At 44.4% G+C, this 23,286-nt stretch overlaps 1 protein-coding gene across 1 annotated transcript in view; it reads left to right on the top strand.

The window, feature by feature from the left end:
• Window positions 1-14,749: 14,749 nt before the first annotated feature.
• Window positions 14,750-23,286, top strand: part of SLC25A20 (solute carrier family 25 member 20) — a 29,703-nt gene continuing 21,166 nt past the window's right edge. Inside the window, exon 1 of the mRNA XM_047773759.1 lies at window positions 14,750-14,958. Coding sequence (XP_047629715.1) covers window positions 14,854-14,958 — 105 coding nt within the window. The 5' untranslated portion in view covers window positions 14,750-14,853. The remainder of the gene's footprint in view (window positions 14,959-23,286) is intronic.

Below are 23,286 nucleotides of genomic sequence, written 5' to 3'. Positions count from 1 at the left end.
CACGGAAGCGACCCAAGAAAAGGCAAAAAGACAAGAAAATTATAAATTTTATATATTAGCAACGCAAAAGTGTGTGTATAATCCAGTGTACTTATTTTATTTGTTTTAACAAAACATATCCATTACATCACGACATTAGTAAAGGACACAAAATGTATTTTCTGGTAACAAGATATCTTTTACTTAATTAGAATCTCTCACTTTGTGTTATTGGTAATAAATCCTCTCCAATAAATAAAAGGGAACATTTTTTTCTGTGTAATTCCTGCATTTGCATCATTCACACATCAAGCATATGGGTGTATGTATGTACAATGTATTGGAATCCCCTGTACCGGCCCTGTCTTTTCCTTGCTAAAGGTGAGTTTCTTTCTTTCTTTCTTTTTTTTTTTTTGCTTTTTAGGGCCCCACTGGTGGTTTATGGAGGTTCCCAGGCTAGGAGTCTAATCGGAGATAGAGCTGCCAGCCAGCCTATGCCATAGCCACAGCAAGGCCAGATAGGAGCCGAGTCTGTGAACTACACCACAGCTCACAGCTATGCCAGATCCTTAACCCACTGAACGTGGCCAGGAATTGAACCCACACCTCATGGTTACTGGTCGGATTCATTTCTGCTGTGCCACAACTGGAACTCTCTAAAGGTGAGTTTCTTAAGGGCACAGATCCAACCATGTTCGTTCGTTCTTTCTTTCTTTCTCTTCCTTCCTTCCTTCCTTCCTTCCTTCCTTCCTTTCTTTCTCTCTCTCTCTCTCTCTTTCTTTCTTTCTTTCTTTCTTTCTTTCTTTCTTTCTTTCTTTTCTTTCCTTCCTTCCTTCCTTCCCTTCCTTTCTTTCCTTCCTTCCTTCCTTTCTCTCTCTCTCTCTTTCTTTCTTTCTTTCTCTCTTTCTTTCTTTCTCTCTTTAGAGCGGAACCTGTGGCAAGTTCCCAAGCTAAGGGTCAAATTGGAGCTACCAGCTTATGCCACAGCCACAGCAATTCTGGATCTGAGCAGCGTTTTCAACCTACACCACAGGTCACAGCAACCAGATCCTTAACCCACTGAGATGGAACCCACATCCTCATGGATAGTAGTTTTGTTTGTAACCTACTGAGCCACAACGGGAACTCCCCAACCTTGTTTTCAATATTGCTCTATTAAATAAATGTTTATTGGGCTGATGGTAATACTTTGGGGGGGGGGAGGGGCTGAACTCAAGACATGTATAAGTTCCCAGGCCAGGAATTGAACCCCGGCCACAATTACAACCTGCACCAGAGTTGCAGCAAAGCCATATCCTTGACCACTGTGCCACATGGGAACTTCCTAAAACCATTATTTTTAACTGGTGGAAATTTCTTTCCAGGAAATAAAGATTTAAAGATTAAACTAAAACAAGAATTCCCGTCGTGGCGAAGCAGAAACAATCCAACCAGGAACCATGAAGTTGCAGGTTCGAGCCCTGGCCTCATTCAGTGGGTTAAGGATTGGGCGTTGCTGTAATCTGCGGTGTAGATCTCAGACACAGCTCAGATCTGACGTTGCTGTGGCTGTGGCTGTGGCTAGCAGCTGTAGCTCTGATTAGACCTCTAGCTTGGGAACCTCCATATGCCGTGGGTGTGGCCCTAAAAAGCAAAAACAAACAAACAAACAAAAAAAAAAAACAGTTGCTACAGTGACAATGCCAGATCCTTAACCTGCTGTGCCAACAAAAGAGCTTTATCTTCAAAATAAATTTGCACATAAAAGTTATATATATAAAATATAAAGTCCATCTTTGTCTCCGTGGCACAGGAATCTGTACAGGATACAGTGGGAATGATTTGTCTCAGCTCCTTGATGTCTGGGGCCTCAGAAGACTCAAAGGCTAGGAGCTGGAATCAGGAAGAGTTATTTATTCATACATCTGGTGGTTGATGGTGACTGTCAGCTGGGTGATGAAGGAATACCAACATCCTGTCACATTGTGAAAAGCATGTGTGATGGTATATATGTTGGTGTGGCCATCTTTTGAAAATATAATCTGTCCCATAGCATTTATTACATATATCCTATGTCTTTCATATTTATTGCCTTTATTGATTTTTTTTTTTTTTGAGCGAGGCCAGGGATCAAACCCGCATCCTCATGGATGCTAATCGGGTTCATTAACTGCTGAGCCACATCGGGAACTCTCACTTTTTTTTTTTAATCTGCACCTGTGGCATATGGAATTTCCTAGGTCAAATAGAAGTTGCAGCTGCTGGGCTACACCATAGCAACAGCAACATGGGATCTGAGCTACATCTGAGACCTACATTGCAGCTCGAAGCAACGCCAGATCCTTAACACATTGAGTGAAGCCAGGGATGGAACTCACATCCTCACACACACTACTTTGGGTTCTTAACCCACTGAGCCACAATAGGAACTCTGAAAACACATATTTAAAGAAATTTTTTCATTAATAGGCTTTTAAAAACATCCTTCTGTTTTTTTTGTTTCGGTTTGGGTTTTTTTTGGGGTTTTTTTGCTTAGTAGAAGGTGTTATTGTGACATTTCACAAATGAGCAAAGTACGTACAGAAAGTTGTGGTAATTGCTCAAGGTCATGAAGATTGCTCTAACTCTGGCCATCTGGTGCCAGGGCCTACCCTTTTTATATGTGCTGGACTCTTTCTCAGTATTTTCTAGTACGAATTGTCTGGCCATGATGCTTTTGCCAGTCTTCTGTTTCCAGTTTTTCACAATTACACATAACGCTGCATTGAACATCCTTGGATATACTTCTTTTTGCATCAATATGAAAATATTTCACATTATAATCCCAGAAATGGAATTGGTAAGTCAACTGCTATGTTTGCTTTACATTGTGATATTACTAAGTCACTTTTTTTTGGGGGGAGGGCTGCACCCACAGCATGTGGAAATTCCTGGGCCAAGGGATGAACCAACACCACCCCAGTGACCCAAGCTGCTACAGTGACAAACCAGACCCTTAACCCCCTGCATCACAAAGGAACTCCTGTCAGGTTCCTCTGTGTTTTTTTTTTTCTTAATTCTTGCCCATGCACCAAGGATTCAGAGGTGCAGGAGGTTGGAAAGTGCTGCAGCAGCACCAGATTAGAGCCAGCAGACGTAGGCAGTCCAGCATTTTACGAATTTATTAAAGTGAAAGTACATTTTAGAGAGAGCTCATGGCTGCCCCTGCATAGGGGTTAAAGGAGTGGTCCAACTCTCTTTAGAGTTGTTTTTGTATCCCCACAACACAGACCTCAGTGGAGACCCAATTTCTCCTGCCCCAACCGGGGCCGAGTGTTGTTTGATCTCTATATGGGCCATATTTGATCTTCTGATTGGTTTCAGGCAAGATACATTATTTTTTTATGGCTGTAATATTTTATTTCAATCTGGATATATATGTACACATATATTGTTGATAAGCACAATGTGAATAAAATTCTGCATCTTATTTTTTTATTTAAAATGAAGCCAGGAGTTCTTGTTGTGGCTCAGTGGTTAACGACCCTGACTATTAACCGTGAGGAAGCAGGTTCAATCCCTGGCCTTGCTCAGTGAGTTAAGGATCCAGCATTGCCATGAGCTATGGTGTAGGTTGCAGAGGCAGCTCAGATCCCACATTACTGTGGCTGTGGCGTAGGCTGGCAGCTACAGCTCCACATTGACCCCTAGTCTGGGAACCTCCATATGCCTTGGGTGCAGCCCTAAAAAAAAAAAAGAAGGCATAAAAAATAAAGTAAAACAAAGCCATAAGTATTTCCAGGTTGCTATAAAAATCTTCGTATTCATAATTTTTATTTATTTTTATGTGATTTTTATTTTTTCCATTAGTTGATTTACAGTGATCTGTCGATTTCTACTTTATAGCAGTGACCCAGTCATACACACACACACACACACACACACACACACACATATATATATACACATTATTTTTCTCATATTATCCTCCATCACATTCCATCACAAATGACTAGATATGTTCCCTGTGCTGTAGAGCAGGATCTCATTGCTTATCTCCAAATGCAATAGTTTCTATCTATTAACTCCAAATTCCCAGTCCATCTCACTCCCTCCCCCTCCCACTTGGCAACCACAAGTCTGTTCTCCAAGTCCATGAGTTTCTTTTCTTTCTGTGGAAAGGTTCATTTGTGTCATCTATTAGATTCCAGATATAAGTGATATCATATGGTATATGTCTTTCTCTTTTTGACTTACTTAGTATGAGAGTCTCTAGTTCCATCCATGTTGCTGCAAATGGCACCATTTTGTTCTTTTTTATGGCTGAGTAGTATTCCATTGTGTATATGTACCACATCTTCTTAATCCATTGATGGACATTAAGTTTGTTTTCATGTCTTGGCTATTGTGAATAGTGCTACAATGAACATATGAGAGCATGTATCCTTTTCAATGAAAGTTTTGTCTGGATATATGACTAAGAGTGGGAGTGCTGGGTCATATGGTAGTTCTATATTTAGTTTTTTGAGGTACCTCCATATGGTTTTCTGTGGTGGTTGTACCAATTTACATTCCCACCAACAGTGCAGGAGGGTTACCTTTTTTCTACACCCTCTCCAGCATTTGTTATTTGTTGACTCATTAAAGTTGGCCATTCTGACTGGTGTGAGGTGGTACCTCATAGTAGTTTTTTTTTTTTTTTTGTCTTTTGTCTTTGTTGTTGTTGTTGTTGTTGTTGTTGCTATTTCTTGGGCCGCTCCTGCGGCATATGGAGGTTCCCAGACTAGGGGTTGAATCGGAGCTGTAGCCACCGGCCTACGCCAGAGCCACAGCAACTCGGGATCCGAGCCGCGTCTGCAACCTACACCACAGCTCACGGCAACGCCGGATCGTTAACCCACTGAGCAAGGGCAGGGACCGAACCCGAAACCTCATGGTTCCTAGTCGGATTCGTTAACCACTGTGCCACGACGGGAACTCCTCATAGTAGTTTTGATTTGCATTTCTCTAAGAATTAGTGATGCTGAGCATTTTTTTTTTCATGTGTTTGTTGGCCACCTGTATATATTCTTTGGAGAAATGTCTATTCAGGTCCTTTGCCCATTTTTCATTTAGGTTGTTGATTCTTTTGCTATTGAGTTGCGTAAGTTGTTTGTATATTTTAGAGATTAAGCCCTTATTGTTTGCATTGATTGAAACTATTTTCTCCCACTCTGAGGATACTTCGTTTGCATGGGGAATAGGTTATACAGAGGCAGGTATTCCTTCCCTAGTAGGGAGTGAGCAGCCCAGGCTGTTCAAGGTGGGGAAGAGGCATTGCAACGAGACATGGCCAGAGGCTTTGTGGTTTAATTTCCTTGAAGGGGATTTGAAGCCTGTGACACTCCCAGATCACCTTTTAAAAAAGGCCCCCAGGAGTTCCCACTGTGGCGCAGCAGAAACAAATCCAACTAGGAACCATGAGGTTTCGGGTTCAATCCCTGGCCTCGCTCAGTGGGTTAAGGATCTGGCGTTGCCATGAGCTGTGGTGTAGTTCGCAGACACGGCTCAGATCTGGCGTTGCTGTGGCTGTGGCATAGGCTGGCAACAACAGCTCCCATTGGACCCCTAGCCTAGGAAACTCCACATGCCACAAGTGCAGCCCTAAAAAGATAAAAAATTTTTAAAACTGCCTCCAGTTCTCTGAACCCAACTAAATGTCAGATACCATGTTATTAGATAAAATGATGAGGAAAGGAGACAACAGTCCTTGCAGTCAAGGAGCTTTGGTCTAGTAATAGATGCAGAAATTAGAGAAATAATTACGGAATTGCCGTGGACTACTGCACAAGGGAGTCAGTGGGCCCTGTCTTTAGTCCCTGCTCCCTTTATACTCATTCTCCAGTAATCTCATCCAGTCTCTTTGCCTAAGTACCTCCAATACATCAATGACTTTCAGTTTACTTCTAACCATACCCACGTGGACTGAAGTTTGGCACATGCCATCAGCCTCTACATGGATTAAATCATAAGCCATTGTAGCTGCCAACCTGTAGTACTGTAGAAATCAGTGTAAGAAATATTAATGTTTATTGTTCATTTTCAAGAGTAAATGCTAACTTAAGAATGGGAAACTACCAACAGCTGGTTTTCATAGCCCGCATAATGACTCTTGGCTAATGTGGCAACAGTAAGGCTTACAAACCTAGAAAGGCCTTGATAATGTCCATGTAAAGCAGGAATTTTGAAAAATCCTTAGCAAACATCCCTGGGGCCACACAGAGAGGTCCTGAGTAGGGAGGGTGGAGTGCCTAGGATTTCAAGGATTCACTCTATTGGTGAATTTAAAATATAAGAGCAGGATTTAACGGGCGGGAATGGAGAAGCAAGGGGCTAGCCCATAATGGACAGCTAAACTGGGAAGAAAAGAGAAGATGACATTATAAGGGAATAAAGAAACTTAAGGGACATCTAGGAAGATTGTATGCCCCATAGTACTCACCCAGTGAGGAAATGGGGGAGGGACTTGCGTGCTAGGGAATATAATTGCTTGTTGTAAGGACATAGAGTGTGCCTGCCTGCCGATCTTGCAAGACCTCCATTAAAGTCTTGCGTCCATTGCACTTCGTGTCCAATCTTTGATTTGGGGCATGTTAGTGTTTCTCACTATCAGGAATAAGGCACTCTTGTGCTTTGGAAAAAAAAGTGGAAGAACAGGTCTTCAGGTAGATATTTTTAGGAGATTTTATGTGCCCAATTCTTGCATTTCCTCATATCTAGAAAAACGCTAAAGTCCTTCATGGTTGGAGTTTCTGTCGTGGTGCATCGGAAATGAATCTGACTAGGAACTGTGAGGTTCCGGGTTTGATCCCTGGCCTCGCTCAATGGGTTAAGGATCCGGCATTGCTGTGAGCTGTGGTGTAGGTCGCAGATGTGGCTTGGATCTGGCATTGCTGTGGCTGTGGTATAGGCCGATGGCAACAGCTCCATTTAGACCCCTAGCCTGGGGACTTCCATGTGCCACAGGTGCAGCCCTAAATAGACAAAAGACAAAAGACAAAAAAAAAATCCTTCATGGTGATGTCTGCTGCTTGTAACTATTAGTAACCTTCACAAGGCCAGCAACCTTTGTAAAATGTGTGCATGGCTGCGTGCACCTCCCCCTCACCTTTATCATATACACTGATATTATTTCCCCCTGCCTCTTTGGGGCAGTGTATTTCACAGTCATCTGTGAATGCAGCCACCTCCAAGGGTGAGCAGGTGAGTCCTGAGGCATACTTAACCTCTTATGCTACACAGGTACTCCAACTGGATTCTATTCTTGAGTAGTCATTAGTTTACAACAATGTCCCAAAATCTTTCAAAGTTAATTTTTAATCTCCTAGTGGAATTTTTAAAAACATATTTAATTCTTTTTTTTTTTTTTAATCTTTTCCAGGGCCGCTCTGACGGCATAGGAGGTTCCCAGGCTAAGGGTGGAATCGGAGCTGCAGCCGCCAGCCCACACCACAGTTAACGGCAACACAAGATCCTTTACCCACTGAATGAGGCCAGAGATCGAACCCACGACCTCATGGTTCCTAGTCGGATTTGTTAACCACTGACCCACGATGGGAACTCCTTCACTTTGTCTTTTGAGAGATTTCACCAGGGTGATTAATCAGCTTTCGAATTTGCTTTCCAGAAGTAGCTATGCTTTAATTCAGCTCATCTGTGGAGTATTTTTAGAATTCACCATTTCTTGTGGGTTATTTTTTTCCTGGAGCCCGTGTACCTTCAGATGTACATATTGAGTTTGAAATGCCTATGGGCAGCCAGAGAGGCAGGGTTGGAGCCCATGAGAAGTATAAAGATTGAGGAAATTTCAACCCAGATTTGGAAGTTGAGGCCAGGAAGAAAGAAGAAAGGACCAAAGAAGAGACATTGGGAAAATGAGTACCTCTCATTCATGTTTGATTCCCAGGGTCTAGGAACAAGGCATCTCATCTGAGGTCCAAGGATAGCTTCAAGTTTTCATGAAATTGATTGTAAACATAGAGGTGTATATGTACATTTTTTTTTCTGGGGAGAAAGTGCCAGGAATTCTCCACCCCTAAAATGGCTAAGAACCACTAGTTAGACAATATCTAGCGTATGGGCAACCTGGTATCTATCTCCTGCATCAGTGTGTTATCAAGTGGGGAGAGGAAGGACACTCTGCTGAATGGGACAGTACATACACAAAGGCCTGGCTGTCACAGGTAGGGAGAGGTGGGGTCATTCAAGTAACAGGTCTGTGTGGTAAACCAGTAGAAGCTCAGTTTGCTCAGAGATGAAGATACAGTCTAGGAGAAAACAAGGCTGAAGACATAGCTAGCATGAAATTATGAAAAGCCTTCACTGCCCCTGAACCACTAAATTTTATTCTGATGCAATGAGGAGCTGAGGTTTTTTAGCCAGGTATTAAATTTCAGCTAAGTTTTCTAGCTGTATGTAAGGGTTATCAGATGAGGAAGCAGGAAGACCATTCATTTAGTAGATTATCAGTTACCCTAAGAGGACTTAATAGAACCTGGTGGGTTCCACATTCAGGTCTGACAAGGTTTACCAGGAGGGTTGTTTTATAACAAATACTACTTCTTGCTGAAGCTGCTTTTTTTTCTTCTTTTTTTTATGATTCCACTTTTTTCTTCTTCTTTTTAGGGCTGCATCTGTGGCATATGGAAGTCTCCAGGATAGGGGCCCAATTAGAGCTGCAGCTGCCGGCCTACGCCAGAGCCACAGCAATGCCAGATCCAAGCCAAACTTCGAGCCACACCACAGCTCACAGCAACGCCAGATCCTTAACACACTGAGCAAGGCCAGGGACTAAACCTGCATCCTCATGGATACTGGTTGAGCTCTTAACCTGCTGAGACACAATAGGAACTCCCATGATCCTACTCTTTACTGAAGTGTTCTGAGTTGGCAAAGGTATAGGGCCAGAAAGTAAATCAGTAATTGCTTAGGGCTGGGGGCATAAGTTGGGGAAAATTGAAGGTGGCTGCTAAAAAATACAGATTTTCTTTGTGGAGTGATGAAATGTTCTCAAATTGATTGTGGTAATGGTTGTGCAACTCTGGAATATATCAAAAACCTTTGATACATACCCTTTAAATGAATGAATTTTATGTTATGTGAATTAGATCTTGCTAAAGCTGTTACTAAAATAGTTTGTTACTTTTTTTTTTTTTGTCTTGTCTTTTTGCCATTTCTTGGGCTGCTCCCACGGCATACGGAGGTTCCCAGGCTAGGGGTTGAATTGGAGCTGTAGCCACTGGCCTATACCAGAGCCACAGCATCCAAGCCATGTCTGCAACCTACACCACAGCTCACGGCAACACCGGATCCTTAACCCACTGAGCAAGGCCAGGGATCGAACCCGCAACCTCATGGTTCCTAGTCGGATTCACATGCCCGCAGCATGTGGAAGTTCCTGGATCAGGAATCAAATCTGCACTGCAGTAGCAGTAACAATGCCAGATCTTTAACCTGATGACCCACCAGGGAACTCCTAATCATATTTCTAAGAACCTACTATGGCAGTTTCTGCTGTGACACAGTGGGTTAAGAATCCAACTGCAGCAGCAGCTCAGGTCACTGTGGAGGTTCAGGTTTGATCCCTGGCCTGGCTCAGTGGGTTAAAGGATCCAGCTTTGAAGTAGCTGTGGCTCAGTTTCAATCCCTGGCCCAGGAACATCCATATGCCGCATATGCGCCCATAAAAAAATGCAACCAGAGATTATCATACTATGTGAAGTCAGAAAGAGAAAGACAAATACCATAAGATATCACTTATATGTGGAATTTAAAATATGGCACAGGGGATTTCCTGTCGTGGCTCAGCAGTAACAAATCTGACTAGTATCCATGAGGATGTGGGTTCAATCCCAGGCCTTGCTCAGTGGGTTAAGGATCCAGCATTACTGTGAGCTGTGTTGTAGGTTGCAGACATGGCTCGTATCCTGCTTTGCTGTGGCTGTGGTGTAGGCCGGCAGCTGTAGCTCCAACTCGACCCCTAGCCTGGGAACTTGCATATGCCATGGGTGCTGCCCCAAATGACTATATATATACACATATATAGGGAACAGGAGTTCCCCTTGTGGCTCAGTAGTAGCAAACCTGACTAGTGTCCATGAGGGCACAGGTTCGATCCCTGCCCTCACTCAGTGGGTTGAGAATCCGTTATGCTGTGAGCTGTGGTGTAGGGCGCAGACTTGTCTTGGATCCTGCATTGCTGCACACCTGTGGTGTAGGCCAGCAGCTGCAGCTCCAGTTTGATCCCTGGCCTGGGAACTTGCATATCCTGGTAAAAGTGGAGTTCTCATTGTGGCTCAGCAGGTTAAAAACCCAACTAGTTTCTAGGAGGATTCAGATTTGACCCCTGGCCTTGCTCAGTGGTTTAAAGGATCCAGAGCTGCAGTGAGTAGGTGGCAGATGCAGCTCAGATCTTGCGTTGCTGTGGCTGTGGTTGGCACAGGCCAGCAGCTGAAGCTCTGATTTGACTCCTAGCCTGGGAAATTCCATATGCCACAGGTGCGGCCCTAAAAAGAAAAAAAATAGGAGTTCCCATCATGGCTCAGTGGTTAATGAATCCGACTAGGAACCATGAGGTTGCGGGTTCAATCCCTGCCCTTGCTCAGTGGGTTAAGGATCCAGCGTTGCCGTGAGCTGTGGTGTAGGTTGTAGATGGGGCTTGGATCCCGCGTTGCTATGGCTCTGGCGTAGGCCAGCGGCTACAGCTCCAATTAGACCCCTAGCTGGGAACCTCCATATGCCGCAGATGCGGCCCTAGAAATGTCAAAAAGATAAATAAATAAATAAATAAAATATGGCACAAATGAAGCTATCTACAAAACAGGAACAGACTCTCGGACATAGAGAAGAGACTTGTGTTTCTAAAGGGTAGAGGGGAGGGAGAGGTATGGACAGGGAGTTTGGGGTTAGTAGATGCAAACTATTACATTTAGGATGGATAAGCAATGAAGTCCTACTGTATAGCACAGGGAACTATATCCAATCTCTTGGGATAGACCATCATGGAAGATAGCATAAGAAAGGGAATATATATATATATATATATGAATGGCTCCCTTTGCTGTACAGCAGAAATTGGCACATTTCAAATTAACTATACTTTAATAAGAAATAAATAAATAAAAATAAACTGATGTATTTCCCCCCCAAAAAAAGAATCTACTATGTGTCATGCATTGTATAGCTTTACTTTACAATTTGTGAGCCCTCTGCCTAGCTTGAACACCTTTCCTTAGATGTTGGAGGTTCTTTTTTTCCTTCCTTTTTTTTTTGTCTTTTTGCTATTTCGTGGGCCGCTCTTGCCCACGGGAACTTCCTTTTTTTCCTTCTATCTTGGATATTCTTAACAATAGTGCTTCTCAAATTCGATCATAGAACTTTAAAGACTCCTGGGCCAGGATTCCAACCCAGAGATTCAGAGTCAGAGCCCTGGGGATCCCAGAGCAGTTTTTTTTTTTTTTGGTCTTTTTAGGGGCCACTTGCGCCATATGGAGGTTCCCAAGCTAGGGGTCAAATTGGAGCTGTAGCTGCTGGGCTATGCCGCAACCACAGCAACACAGGATCTGAGCTGTATCTGCAACCTACACCACAGCTCACGGCAAAGCCAGATCCTTAACCCACTGGGCAATGCCAGAGATCAAACCTGCGTCCTCATCAGTGCTAGTCAGATTCGTTTCCGCTGAGCCACAGTGGGAACTCCCCCCAGAGCATTTAGAAATTTGCCAGGTGATGTCACATACACCAGAAACCGTCCCCACTATCTCAGGGACCTTGTCTTATCAGCTGTGCTTTCTCTCTCCTTTCCTGTAATTTCTCTCAGTCTCAGTCCCATCTTTTCGTTCAGTTAGTGTTTTTTTCTTTTTTCTTTTTGTCTTTTTTTGTTTTTTTAGGGCTGCACCTGTGGCATATGGAAGTTCCCAGGCTAGGAGTCGAATCAGAGCTGTAGATGCTGGCCTACACCACAGCCAGAGCAACACCAGATTCAAGCCAGATCTGCGACCTATGCCACAGGTCATAGCAACAACAGATCCTTAACCCTGAGTGAGGCCAGCGATTGAACGGGTGTTCGCATGGATACAAGTCGGGTTGGTTACCACAATGGGAGCTCCTTGGTCCCATCTTAACAAACACAACTCAAATCCCTCCTTTAACCTTTTGTGCCTTTTCCTTCCCTACCTGCCAAACTCTTTGAACAAGTAATTGACTCTTAGTGCCTCTGCCTTCTTGATGCCTATTAGTGTTCCAACCACCATTGTCAACACCTCTTGCAAGCTTCTTCTGAATGTTACCAATGACAAGCAGTTACACCTAAGGAGAATTTAAAATTCCTTAGCTTGACCCAGCATTCAACCCTTTCATCCCTTGGTCTCAAAAGCACCACTTTTTCTTTATTTTCCAAAATTCTACCAGCAACTTTCTTCCATGACTGCCCTTCTTCACATGGCACAGTCTTCTAGAGGTTGCGTATACATCTTTATGCTGAAGCCTTCCTGGCTTCTGTCTTTGGCCTTCACCTCTCTCCTGGTTCCCAAGTCATATACCTGACACTGATCAGATATGTCCTCAGATGTGTCACTGGCACTGCAATTGCAATGTGTCTGAAACCCAGAGCTGCTGCAAGTTTTCTGGCAATGCCGCTGGGATCTATTTCTTTTTCTGTACTTCTATGGTCCCTGGCTCAGTTCATGCCTTCACTGCCTCTTTCCTGGACCACTGTAATCTTCCCTTAACTGATCTCCCTGCTTCCATCCTCTCCCAATGCAAATTCATCCTTCCAAAATGGATTTTCTAAAACAAATCTGATGTCACCACTGTGGTTAAAATTCTTCCATGGATGGAGTTCCCGTCGTGGTGCAGTGGTTAACGAATCTGACTAGGAACCATGAGGTTGCGGGTTCGGTCCCTGCCCTTGCTCAGTGGGTTAAGGATCCAGCGTTGCCGTGAGCTGTGGTGTAGGTTGCAGACGCGGCTCGGATCCTGCGTTGCTGTGGCTGTGGTGTAGGCCGGTGGCTACAGCTCCGACTGGACCCCTAGCCTGGGAACCTTCATATGCTGCGGGAGCGGCCCAAGAAATAGCAACAACAACAACAACAAAAAAGACAAAAGACAAAAAAAAAATTCTTCCACGGTTCCCCATCCCATCTAGAAAAAGCCTATAGCTCAGAGTAAACAGGGTTTCGAGCCTTGCCCCAACTTGTTGCTTTCCACTCCCCTACAGGCCTTCTGTACTAGACAGGCCAGTTACTTCCTGATCCCAATCCTGACCCTGTCACTCATCTTTCCACCCCTAGCATATGTGGTCCACCCTCCCCATTCTAGGTTTCTTGCTAGCCTAGGAGAGCCTACAAAGGAGGACTATTAACATGTCAGCTTGGCAGTGAGGTACCTGCTGCAGAATAGGGGTATGTTTACTGTTCACAACTTTTTTTTTTTTTCTTTTTTGGTCGCACCTGTGGCATATGGAAGTTCCTGGGCCAAGGAACACACCACAGCAGTGACCCCAGCCACAGCAGTGACAACAGTGGATCCTTAGCTGGTTGAGCCATAAGGGAACTCCAACTGTTCACAACTTTTTGAGACATTTCAAACATATGGAAACAATGTAAGAGTAATATAAAAGATCTACTTATAGCACAGGGATTCTTCTCAGTATTCTATAATAACCTATATGGGAAAAGAATCCGAAAAATAATAGATATATGTACATGTATAGCTGAATCACTTTGCTGTACACCTGAAACTAACACAAAGTTGTAAATTATACTTCAATAAAAAATAAACATTTTTTTAAAAAAGAGTAATATAGTGAATACTTGGATACTGTCTACCTAGAGTAAATAAGCCAAAAACAACAGCATCATCCTTAACTCCTCTCTTACATACTTTATATTCTGTTCATTAACAATTCTTTTAGGTTCTTTCTTCAGAATATATCCAGAATCCAAACATGCCTCACCACCTACTCTGCTGTGCTCTAGTCCAATCCAGCATCTCTGACCAAGAACTTTAGCCTTATAGTCTATTCTCATCCAGCAGTAAGAAGGATCTTGTTAACTCATAAGTCAGACTATGTCACTTTCCTGCGTAAAACCCCAGAATGGCTCCCATCTCCTTCAGAGGAGAGACTGATGCCCTTACAGAGGCTCACAAAGTCCTGCTTGATATGCCACCATTACCTTCATGTTTTCATCTATCTAATTCTGCTCTAGCTACAAAGGCCTCCCTCTCTAACTGGTCAGGCACAGCCCATCTCCGGGTTTTTTGAATTCTTTTCTTCTGCCTGTAAGGTCCCTCCCCATCCCCTTCATATCTGTGGACAGAACTCACCTTCTCAGGTCCTGAATCCAGTCACCTTCTCAGTGAAACCCTCCTTTACTCATCTAATTAAAATTGCAAATTACTTGCCCCCCCATCCTCTTCCCAGATTTATTTTTCTTCATTGCAGTTATCACCACTGGATACATTGCATTTTCCACTTATTTATCCTCGTTATGGTCTGTAAGATCCATAAGAACAGGGACCCCTGCGCAGTGTTACCAGCTGTGCCTCCAGCACCTGGAAAGGAGCCTGTCACACAGCAGAGTGACATCAACTTCTGCCAAGCGAGGGAAGGAACGAGAACCTAAAACAGACCTCTCACAACGCATCTCGGCCAGCCCCTACTCCTTCAAGCCATCGAGGCGGGACTTCGGACGGAAGAAGCCCTCCCCCGGCGGAAGCCGGGCCGCGGGGAGCGGTCTAGATCCTCCTCCCGACCTGCCCCGGGCTTATGCTCCGCCCACCCGAAAGTAGGGGAAAGGTCGGCGGTTCCGGCGCTGTGGCTGGAGCGGTAGGGCGACAGCAGCTGGAAAGCTGCAGATACTGTGACTCAGACGGACCATGGCAGACCAGGCAAAGCCCATTAGCCCTCTCAAGAATCTGCTGGCCGGCGGCTTTGGAGGCATGTGCCTGGTGTTCGTGGGGCATCCGCTGGACACGGTCAAGGTGCGAGAAGGCTGGGGCGCGGGCCGGAGGGAGGAGGCCCAGGCAGGGAGCGAAAAGCAGGGTCTCCCTCGAGGCTCGGCCTAGGACAGAAGGGGTCCCGCAGGAGCTTCCACGAGAAGTCCAGGGAATTTTCCTTTCACTCCTTTTGGGGATCTGGGAAACTGTTCCTGCACCCCAAAGAGCTGAATGGCACAGAACGAGCAGCTTCTAACCGCTCACCAAGGTCTCTTGATTTATTTATTTATATATATCTATTTTTATATATTTGTCTCTTTAAGGCCGCACCAGCAGCATATGGAGGTTCCCAGGCTAGGGGTGGGATGGGCGCTGTAGCTGCCAGCCTATGCCACAGCCACAGCAATGCAGGATCCTAGCCTTGTCTGCCGCCTACACCACAGCTCATGGCAGTGCGGGATCCTTAACCCACTGAGTGAGGTCAGGGATCGAACCAGAGTCCTGATGGATGCTAGTCAGCTTCCTTAACCGTTGAGCCACGACAGGAACCACAGGGCCCTTGATTTAAATAAAGGTCTCAATCCGGCAGCCTCTTATCTGGTGCCACCTCTTTGGGAATGGAAGCTCTGACTTCTGCATTCCCTCATGTTATCAGCAAGTTAGAAACAGTTCATCTGAAAACCCCCTTCCAGAAGAGAGCTAAAGACTGAGGCATCGTTTTTCTGGAATGTGTCTTTTGACACATTCCTCTGAACCAGAGTGCTCCATCACTATTTCTTTTGCACCTTTCTTGACCCAGAGAGGGGCTTGACCAACTTAAACCTGTCGCCCTACAGTAGCTTGAGTGGCTTCTTATGGGAAGTGATGATGTCCTCAGTTACTGAGCCTCTTCCAAGGAAAGCAGGTGATCAGCTTTGTCCAGGGCCGGGCTGATCCTCACAACTAAAGAAGCCATGGTCAGATTGAGGCTCTGGGAAGGGGAAAACCCATCAGGGTTCGTTCCTTGTTTATTCTCACATGATGCCGCAATTCTTCCCCCTGAAACACTTTAAGAAAGGCCTTGCTGGAGATCAAAGTCCATGCTCTGTGACTTTGCATTCAAAGCTTCATCTTAGTTTTCTCACCTTATTTCTGAACACACACTTGGAGGAAATTGACAGATAATGGTGAGGTTGAGCCTGGGGAATAGACATGAGTCTATAGAGTGGGAAGCCTCTGTAGGGGACTTATAGAATGCTGGACAGGGTTTCCTCAACAGAGAATTTGCTTTGGGGACATTCTCTAGGCAAGTTTGGGCAGCAAGCTCCTTGCTGTCTTTTATCTAGGAGAGGATCTGGGGTTATTCTATCACACACCAGGATTAAAGCAGCCGGGCTGGTTTGGGCCCTGTGAAATATGAAATCAGATGTTTACTCAGTATTTGGTAAATGCCGTGTGTGTTAGGGCTTCCCAGACAGTGGTTATTGCTAAGCAGCACTGTCTAGTAAGAGAATAGAATTGCCTAGTTTCTCTTCTTACTATTGATCTATGTAGGTGGAAATCTTGTTAGTTCCAGGCATCTGGGGCCTCTCTTTAAAGACAAACAAAGCCTTGTTGTTCCCTTATAGGAGCGTTGCTGCTACCTCTGTACCCTCTTGCCCTTTCTCCCCATTCCCAGGAAGGGCCCAGTGACCTCTGTACTGAAAGGTAAATGACCGAAAATGCTAAGTGGCATTTTTAATAGCCACAAAGTCTCCTTTTAGCTTAAGGCAGAACTGCATATTGCTGACTGCTATCATTTTGACCTCAGAGAGCCAGGTAGGATCTAATCAGAGTCTGGCTTGAAGGCACTTTCAGAGGTCCAAGGTGACTAACGGTGGCTTGAGAAGGCAAGAGCTGCAGCACTTCACAGTTGGAGCTTGGAAAGGCTCTATAGCAGGTGGTTAAGGGCTGGTTGAGTTCTGACTGAAGAAGTAGGGAGACCTGGACATTCTGCATAGGGGGAGGGCAGGAGTGAAAGTGAATATAGGCTAGGCAGTGGAAGCCAGGTTATAAAATAAGACCAGCCATGGAGGACTTTAATGTTCTTGCTGGGCTGGGGTGCTTGATGTCATGAGACAGGTATGAGATTTATACGAAATCACAAAAAGGTATCAGGCAGAAGTTTTGATCCATTTCTCTCTTCCTATTACTAGGGGAGGTTGTGCTTGACCATGGAAGATCTGAAGGCCAAGTAAGGGATTTTGGATGTAAAGCAGTGAGAGCCTCTGGATGTTTCTTGTGTAGTGTCCCATAAACACCTCAGACCTGCATGTTACCTCCATTGCCTAGAGAGAGAGTTTTCCTTAGTGTGGGATATAAGGCTTCAACAAATACAACAATGAGAAATTTCAAGTAATAGAGGAACAGCATGGTGAAAATGGTGTCTTGGAGAGGTTAGTATGACAACATGAGAAGGATTTGGAAGTAGAACTCTGAGCACGAAAAAGATTGCAGAAGTCATTGGGTGTGTCGGTTATTTCTTGCAGTGTAACAACTACCCCAAAGCTTAGTGGCTTAAAACAGCATTCATTAATTTTTACAGTCTTTGTGAGACAAGATTTGGGGAGCCACTTAGGTAGGTGGTCTGGTTCAAGAATTTCTTGTGAGGTGGCACATGTTGGCTGGGATCCAGAATATATAAAGAACGCCTACAACTCAATGACAAAAAGTCATATAACTCAACTTAAAAATAAGCAAAGGACTTAAATAGACATTTCTGCAAAAAAAGATATATAAATGTGAAAAAAAGGAAAAATGTTCAGTTTCACTAATCATTAGTGCAAATAAAAACTATAATGAGCAGATACTGACTCACTGACTTTGAAAAACTTATGGTTTGCAAAGGAGACAGTTTGGGGGGTGGGGAGATGGGCTAAGGGTTTGGGATGGACATGATATAAAATTGGGTTGTGATGTTCGTTGTACAACTATAAATGTAATAAAATTCATTGAGTTAAAAAAAAAAACTGTAATGAGATCCTTTGTGATCCTTAACCTCAGCTGGTTAAGAACCTGGCATTGTTACTGCTGTGGTGTGGGTTCGGTCCCTGGCCATGGAACTTCTGCGTGTTGTAGCTGTGATCAAAAAAACAAAAAACAAAAACCTGTGAGATACTACCTCATACCCAGTAGGATGGCTACTATCAATAAAATAGCAAGTGTTAACAAGGATTTGATGACATTGGAACACTTATGTACTATCGTTGGGAATGTAAAATTGTACAGCCACTGTGGAAAACAGTATGCTAGTTCCTCAACAAATTAAAATTAAGATCCAGCAATTCCCCTTCTGGGTGTATACCTAAAAGAATTGAAAGTAGGGTCTTGAAGAGATACATGTACACCCCTGTTCATAGCAACATTATTCACGATAGCTGAAACATGGAAGCAAACCAAGTGTCCACCAGCGGAAGAATAAATAAGCAAAATGTGGCATATACATACATTGGAAATTACTGAGCCTTAAAAAGAAGGAAATGCTTTTCCTTTTTTTTTTTTTTTGGGCTGCACCCACAGCATATGGAGGTTCCCAGAGTAAGAGCTGAATCGGAGCTGTAGCTGCTGGCCTACGCCACAGCAACAGCAACAGCAACATCAGATCTGGGCTGCATCTCTGCCCTACACCACAACTCATGGCAACACTGGATCCTTAACCCACTGAGCGAGGCTGGAGATTGAACCTGTGTCCTCATGGATACTAGTCAGATTCATTTCCTCTGAGCCACGACAGGAACTCCAAGAAGGAAATTCTGACACTTGCAACAACATGGATAAATCTTGAAAACATTAGGCTATGTGAACTAAGTCCCCCCCAAAAAAAGACCAATTTTGTATGATCCTACTTGTATGAGGTACTTAGTCAAAATCGTAGACAGAAAATAAAGTGGTAGTTGCCAGGGGCTGGATGTAAGGTGGAATGGGAGGTTAATGTTTGATGGATATAGAGTTTTAGTCTTATAAAAAGAGTTATGGATGGTGGTGATGGTTGCACAACCTTATTAATATGTTTAATACCACTGAACCGTACACTCAAAAATAGTTAAGATAGAGGAGTTCCCTTTGTGGCTCAGCAGGTTACAAACCTGACTAGTGTCCATGAGGATACAGGTTCAATCCCTGGCCCTGCTCAGTGGGTTAAAGATCTGGCATTGTCGTGAGCTGTGGTGTAGGTCACAGACGTGGCTCGGATCCCATTGCTGTGTCTGTAGTGCAGGCCAGCAGCTGTAGCTCTAATTAGACCCCTAGCTTGGGAACCTCCATATGCCACAGGCGTGGCCCTAAAAAAGCAAAGGAAGGAGGGGAGGGAGAAAGAAAATGGTTAAGATGGTAAATTTATGTGTATTTTATGACAGTAAAAAATTGGGAAGGAAAAATATGGACAAAGGATCTTAAAGACATTTCTCCAAAGAATGAACGTATGGAAAATGAACATATGGCCAATGAACATATGGAAAATGTTCAATATCATTATCCATAATTAGAATATAAATCAAAATCACAGTGAGATGTGGGTTTGATTCCTGGCCCCACTCAGTGGTTTAAGGATCTGGTATTGCTGTGAGCTATGATGTAGGTCGCAGATGGGGCTCGGATCCCTCGTTACTTTGCTGTGGCTGTGGTGTAGGCTGGCAGCTACAGCTCTGATTTGACCCCTCGCCTGAGAACTTCCATGTGCCCTGGGTGCAGCCCTGAAAACCACCACCACTACTACCACCAACAGATGATAGTAAGTGTTGGCAAGGATATGGAGAAACTGGGACATTCATACACTGCTGGTGGGAATTTAAAATGGTGCAGTCTCATTGGAAAACACTCTGGCAGTTCCTCAAAAGTTTAAATACAGAGTTAGCATACGGCCCTGTGATGGTTAATTTTATATGTCAACTTACTTGGGCTCTTGGGTGTCCAGATATTTGTCAAACATTGTTCGGGTATATTGTGAGGGTGTTTTGGATGAGATTAGCGTTTAAGGTAGACTGAGTAAAGCAGATTGCCCTCCTGAATGTAGGTGGCCTTCATCCAGTCAGTTGAAGGTCTCAATAGAACAAAAACACACTCCACCGTGAGTAAGGGGAAAACTCCTGTCTGACTTATTGAGCTGGGACATTGGTCTTTTTCTGCCTTTGGACTCAAACTGAAACATTGGCTCTTCTTGGGTATTGAGCCTGCCAACTTTTCAACTGGAACGTATGCCATCAGCTTTCCTGTTTCTCAGGCCTTCAGATTTGGAGTAGACCTATTCCGTTGTCTTTCCCAGATCTCCAGTTTGCCGACTGCAGACCTTGGGATTTGCCTGCCTCCATAATTGTATGAGCTAATTCCTTATAATAGATGAACAGACACATAAATATCCATATCATATTGGCTTTGTTTCTCTGGAGAATCTTAACCAATACAATACCCAAAAGAATTGAAAACATATCCACGCAAAAATTTGGGGGCAGGGGGAAAGAAGTTCTCTTGAGGTTCAGTGGGTTAAGAATCCAGCATTGTCACTGCAACAGGTTGGGTTCCTGCTGTAGCATGGGTTTGATCCATGGCCCTGGAAACTTCCACATGCCATGGGTGCAGCCAAAAAGGGGGAAAATAAAACCTGTACACAAAAATTCATAGCACCATTATTCATAATAAAGAGTGGAGAGGAGTCCTGCTGTGGTGCAGCAGGTTAAAGATCTGTCATTGTCCTTGTGGTGGCGTGGATTTGATCTCAGGCCTGGCACAGTGGGTTAAGGATCTGGCATTACTGTGGTATAGGTATGGTGTATGTTGCAGCTGTGGCTTGGATTCAATCCCTGGCCTGGGAATGTCTGCATGCCTCAAATGCAGCTAAAATAAAAATTTTTTTAAAAATGTAAAAACATGCAATTTGTCATTATCTGATGAGCAGATAAACAAAATGTGGTATATTTATACATGGAATATTGTTTACCAATAAAAAGGAATAGAGGGAGTTCTCGTCGTGGAGCAGCAGAAATGAATCTGACTAGGAACCATGAGGTTTCGGGTTTGATCCCTGGCCTTGCTCAGTGGGTTAAGGATCTGGGTTTGCCGTGAGCTGTGGTATAGGTCACAGACACGGTTCAGATCTGGCATTGCTGTGGCTGTGGCGTAGGCTGGCAGCTGTAGCTCCCATTGGACCCCTATCCTGGGAACCTCTATATGCCGAGAGTGCAGCCCTGAAAAGACAGGAAAAAAAAAAAGAAAAAAAAAAGGAGTAGAAGACTGAGATATTCTACAACATAGATGATCTTTGAAAACATTATGCTAAATAAAAGAAGCTAAGTGTGAAAGACCACATAGTGTATGATTTCAATTATATGAAATATGCGGGATAGGCAAATCCATTGAGAGAGAAAGAAGATTCATAATTGCCAGGGGCTGAGAGGAGAGAGGAGTGGAGAGAGACTGCTAATGGGTGTGGTGTGGAATGATGAAGGTGTTCTAAAATTGATTATAATGAGGGTTTCACAGCTCTGCAAATACACTGAAAACTGAAGTTCCCTCGTGGCCTAGCAGTTAAAAATTTGGCATTGTCACTGCTGTGGTTCAGGTTTGAAAAGTTTCCTGGCCTGGGAAATATGTGTGTGTGTGTGTGTGTGTGTGTGTAACAATTTTTTTTTTTTTTTGGTCTTTTTGCTATTTCTTGGGCCGCTCCCGCAGCATATGGAGGTTCCCAGGCTAGGGGTCGAATTGGAGCTGTAGCTGCCAGCCTATGCCAGAGCCATAGCAACTCAGAACCCAAGCTGCGTCTGCAAACTACACCACAGCTCACGGCAACACCTGATCGTTAACCCACTGAGCAAGGGCAGGGATGGAACCCGCAACCTCATGGTTCCTAGTCGGATTCGTTAACCACTGCGCCACGACGGGAACTCCGTGTGTAACAATTTAACTGTACACTTTTTGGTTTCCTGTGTTCGGCTGTGCACACGACTTGCAGAAATTCAATGGCCAGTGATCAAAGCTGTGCCACAGCAGTGACCTGAGCCACAGCAATGACAATGACACATCCTTAACTCGCTAGGCCACCAGAGAACTCAAAACTGTACACTTTAAATGGGTGAATTTTATGGTACGTGAGTTATATCTTAAAGCTGTTTAAAAAAATATTGGGAGTTCCTGTCGTGGCGCAGTGGTTAATGAATCCAACTAGGAACCATGAGGTTGTGGGTTCAATCCCTGGCCTTGCTCAGTGGGTTAAGGATCCGGCGTTGCCTTGAGCTGTGGTGTAGGCCGTAGACCCAGCTTAGATACTGTGTTGCTATGGCTATAGCTGTGATTCAACCCCTAGCCTGGGAACCTCTACATGCCAAGGAAAAATTGGACCAGGGAGTTCTGCTGAGGGGTAGCGAACCCAACTAGTATCCAGGAGGACGTGGGTTCGATCTCTGGCCTCACTAAGTGGATTAAGGATCTGGCGTTGCTGTGAGCTGTAGTGTAGGCTGCAGACTTGGCTCAGATCTGGCATTGCTGTGGCTGTGGCATAGGCCAGCCAGACCCCTAGCCAGGGAACTTCCATATGCTGTGGGTGTGGCCCTAAAAAGACACACACACACACACACACACACACACACACACACACACACACACACACACACACACACACACACACACACGATGTTGGCCAGGACTGTATTCATCTAAAGTATTAGCTTCCATGTGGTTCATTCATATATGCTGGCAAGTTAGTGCTGGCTGGTGTCAGGAGGACTTCTTTCCTCCACAAATGGCTTCTTTAGGCTGCTTAAGTGTCCTCCTGACATGGTGGCTAACTTACCTCAAAGCAAATAATCTGAGGTGGAGACAGGCAGAAGCTGATCTTTTTGTTACTAGCCTTGGAAGTCACATAGCATCAGTACCACCACATTCTGTATTCAGTAGAAGTGAGTCACTGATGCTGGTCCTCATCAAGGGGAGGGGAATTAGGATTTAATTTTTGTGTGTGTGTGTCTTTTTGCAATTTCTTGGGCTGCTTCCGCTGCATATGGAGGTTCCCAGGCAAGGGGTCCAATCGGAGCTGTAGATGCCAGCCTATGCCAGAGCCACAGCCACTCGGGATTGGAGCCGCGTGTGCAACCTACACCACAGCTCACGGCAGCGCCGGATCCTTAATACCCACTGAGCAAGGCCAGGGGTTGAACCTGAAACCTCATGGTTCTTAGTCGGACTCGTTAACCACTGAGCCACGATGGGAACTCCAGGATTTAACTTTTGAAGGGGAAGAATGTCAAAGAGTTAGTGGGCGTATTTGAAAACCACCACACTGGGTAAGGATGGGTAAGGATTTGGCCTAAGAGAAGCCTCCAGATGGAGAGAGGAAGAAATTAGGATTCTGGAATCATCTTTTGTTTT

This window comes from Phacochoerus africanus, chromosome 1 (assembly GCF_016906955.1).
Source record: "Phacochoerus africanus isolate WHEZ1 chromosome 1, ROS_Pafr_v1, whole genome shotgun sequence".
Lineage (NCBI taxonomy): Eukaryota > Metazoa > Chordata > Mammalia > Artiodactyla > Suidae > Phacochoerus > Phacochoerus africanus.
The sequence above is the reverse complement of the archived record's forward strand: the minus strand, read 5'-3'. Positions and strand labels throughout refer to the sequence as shown.